The sequence below is a fragment of the Globicephala melas genome, chromosome 2 (genome assembly GCF_963455315.2).
Source record: "Globicephala melas chromosome 2, mGloMel1.2, whole genome shotgun sequence".
NCBI lineage: Eukaryota > Metazoa > Chordata > Mammalia > Artiodactyla > Delphinidae > Globicephala > Globicephala melas.
The window spans coordinates 177623362-177626937 of NC_083315.2; the positions used below are offsets into that span (position 1 = coordinate 177623362).

Sequence of the window (3576 nt, forward strand, 5' to 3'; positions counted from 1 at the left end):
CTATACTTGGAAATCAGCGGCGTCCTCGTGTGATGTTAGGTTTGTTGCCTTAGATGTTACTGACTGTAGAGACATTCGCTATCCTCACATTACATCTTCTAGATCCACTTGGAATCCAGTTTCAAATGTGAGGGATGTAGATGAAACATTTATTATGAAACAACGTGGTATCTAAAATTCAAGAGGCATAAGTCAAAATTATGGAAATGTGTTACTGAAATTGTAATTGTCAAACTCTTCTCTGGGGCAAAATAAATTAAAATCAATAATAAAAATTCAAGGTATTGATTGTGTTTTCAACCGTTGCTAAATCCATTGAATGTTTCGAGTTAGGATCATTCATAAACTCAGATCCGTCACGGGTAAAATTTATTGTTACGATATGGTCATTCTAACTTTGGACAGGGTAACCCAAGCGCTGACAGCACCTGGACCACCATCAAAAATGTTCTGAAACATAACCTGGTTCTTACTCCTCCTTGGGCCCCTGGTTACAAAAATTCTTTTACTGATCTTTGACCCCTGCCTTCTTTTAACCAACTTGTTTAGTTTGTTCTCTCTAGAACACAGCAGTCTTCTAGACAAGATGACAGTAATGCAAAGATTCCAGCCACTCCTCAGAACAGGTCCTGCCAAGATAAGAAGTCACCCTGGGGCCCCTTAACAAAACGGAGCTCTGGGCTTCCCTGGTGGCGCAGTGGTTGAGAGTCCGCTTGCCGATGCAGGGGTCACGGGTTCGTGCCCCAGTCCGGGAAGATCCCACATGCCGCGGAGAGGCTGGGCCCGTGAGCCATGGCCGCTGAACCTGCGCGTCCGGAGCCTGTGCTCCGCAATGGGAGAGGCCACAACAGTGAGAGGCCTGCGTACCGCCAAAAAAAAAAAAAAAAGAAGGAACAAGGTTTGTTCATAGACGCTTCCAGGCCTGAATTCCCCATGCCTGGTGATAAGAGTGTCCCTCTGCAAAGGAAAGCAGGGTCCGGCTGCTGGGTCCTGAAAAGCCAATAAAGAGGCAAAGTTGGTGAACGGAAAGTTTGCTTTATTTTGGCTGCCTGCACCCGGGGGTGGGGGACTGACTTCTCTCCAAAGGCCACCCCGCACTGAGCATCTGTGGGAAAGGGCTTTTATAGGCGGAAGGAGGGGCTACAGGCAGAAACGGCAGAGTCAGCTGTGACAGTCATCTTGCAGTTGGTCATGTGGTGGTCTGATCAGCCTCCTCTTGATTGTTTTAAGTAGAGTTAATCTTCAGGTCCAGGGTCGGTTTGTTCCCGTTTCTTTGAGGCCAGTTCTTACAATTGTGGCAGCTTATGTCATGGCTACAGTCTGGTCATTATGGAGTTAACTTCTTCCTCCTGGTGGGAGGTTCAGTATCTATAAGACGGCTCATGAGACATGGATAAGAATATTATCTGCAGCCCTTGAGGAGGAACTATAGGTCCTTGATTTGCTTAATGACTAAAGTATATTATTTAGTCTTGTTGGACAGTTTTCCCTTCTTTCTGCATTTGCTCGCTTCTCTGATTAAACTTATTCTTTGGCTAAATATTTTTCCACAGAAAAATGGCAGGTGGAAAGCATGAGGTGAAGGACGATTTCATTTCCACGCCTAGATGTGGGGAGAGCACCTTTCACATGGGAGGTTTATTTCTTGCTTCAGGGTGACAGGGAGGAAGGTCAGCATGTCCCTGTGCACTGGCTCTGTCTTAAGTCACTTTGAGGCGTATTTTCGGGTGACCTACCCTGGGCGCCAACACTCAGGGCCTCTTTTATTATTTTGTTTCTACATATGCACACCAAGCATGTGATGTAGGTAACGATTTACTTGAATCCTACAGATGTGAAGCTAAACTGCAGCCTGGAATTGGCACGTGATGTGCTGGAGAGCACACATCAGGACACAGTGAGACCTCCTGTCGAGGCCTGGGCTTCTCCACCCTGGACGTGGCCTCCCCTGCAAAGGTTCCTGGACAGACGTGGGCCTGCCTGTAGGTCTGCAGGACTCTTCGTGGAACGAGAAGCTGTGGGGCTTTCCTGCATTTTAGTGCTCACGTAAGATGCTGTGGTGAAGAAAGGAGAATAGATGTGTTTTCAGCAGCTTCTGAAAATTCATGTTATTATCCACCTGACTGTAAACTTTCCTACCAACTACATATGTGTCTATCGGTAATAGCTTTGACGATGAATATTTTTCCTAAAATATACTGCACAATAGAACAGGATACAGGTATGATTTAAGCGTATAGGGATTCTGTTGGGCCTGGAAGCAAGGCGCACATGTAGAAACACCCCCACCCACGTCCCTCTAACTGGCATCTTTCCCAGCGACCCCCTGAGGATCCGGGGCTGCTCAGCGCACTTATGCTTCTCATGCAAGAGGTTAGCAGCAAGTCAACAGCCAGCATCCTGGCAGGGACAGCTGGTCTACAGTAGGGCAGGGCTGAGATATCACAATGAGGAAGGAAGAATATGTTTAACTCTTTATACATCTGTTGGGATAGTTTTGAAACGGGTCTATTTAGACAAGAGTTAGACAAGGGAAAACCTGAATATATAACTTTGAGTCTCTGCCTTTCATATATGACATTGTTTCCCCTATTTCGAAAAGTCTTTCTAATTGAGAGACTGAATGTGTAACTGAAGAACCATGGATGAGTACAGAGAGGTTCCCCAGGGAAAACTGCTATATGGAGAGGAAACCCCAGACCCTTAGAGGAAAGCAGCCCTTAACTAACATCTGCACCTGCTCCTGGGGCTGAACCACACAGCAGTTGTATGTCCTGAGTGCCCCCTGCATCCCCCCTCCTGTCTCCCTGCAAGGAGGTTTGTGTCTGGGCTCACACTGACTTCCCCTCACTGTGTATCTTTCGCACAGTAATACATGGCCGTGTCCTCAGATCTCAGGCTGTTCATTTGCAGATACAGCGTGTTCTTGGAGTTGTCTCTGGAGATGGTGAATCGGCCCTTCACAGAGTCTGCATAGTTTGTGTAACCACCACTACTACTAATAGCTGAGATCCACTCCAGCCCCTTCCCTGGAGCCTGGCGGAACCAGCTCATGGCATAGCTACTGAAGGTGAATCCAGAGGCTGCGCAGGAAAGTCGCAGAGACCCCCCAGGCTGCACCAAGCCTCCCCCAGACTCCACCAGCTGCACCTCACACTGGACACCTGCAAACACAGAGACATCCTGGTCAGGAGACTGTCACACATTCACTGATTCCCTCAATCACATCCACTCACATCCTCAGTGTCTCTTGCTCTCCATAAATTACCTTGTAAAATAGCCACAAGGACAACCCAGCTCAGCCCAAAGTCCATGGTGAGTGTTCTGTCCGGAACCCCGAATGGAGCACGTGGGAATCCGGGGCTGGAGCTCCTCTCCCAGAGCTGCAGGATCAGGGCTGGGGCTGCTTTATATCAGCAGAGGAAGGACCCTATTTGCATGACCTTCTAGTATATAAGAGGCTATGTCGTTGAATGTCCTCAGAAAGGGCAGAGTCTCAGAGCAGGTGTGAGAGTCTTGGATTTTGTGGTGTTGATAGCAACTGGGAAATATAACTTTCATTGTGTGATTGTTCCA

At 47.7% G+C, this 3576-nt stretch overlaps 1 gene segment (V, D, J or C); it reads right to left on the bottom strand.

Annotated features, from left to right (window-relative positions):
• Positions 1 to 2847: 2847 nt before the first annotated feature.
• Positions 2848 to 3314, bottom strand: LOC132596736 (immunoglobulin heavy variable 3-23-like). The segment is given in 2 exon segments: positions 2848 to 3164; positions 3269 to 3314. Coding segments are annotated over 2 exon segments (363 nt in total).
• Positions 3315 to 3576: the final 262 nt, after the last annotated feature.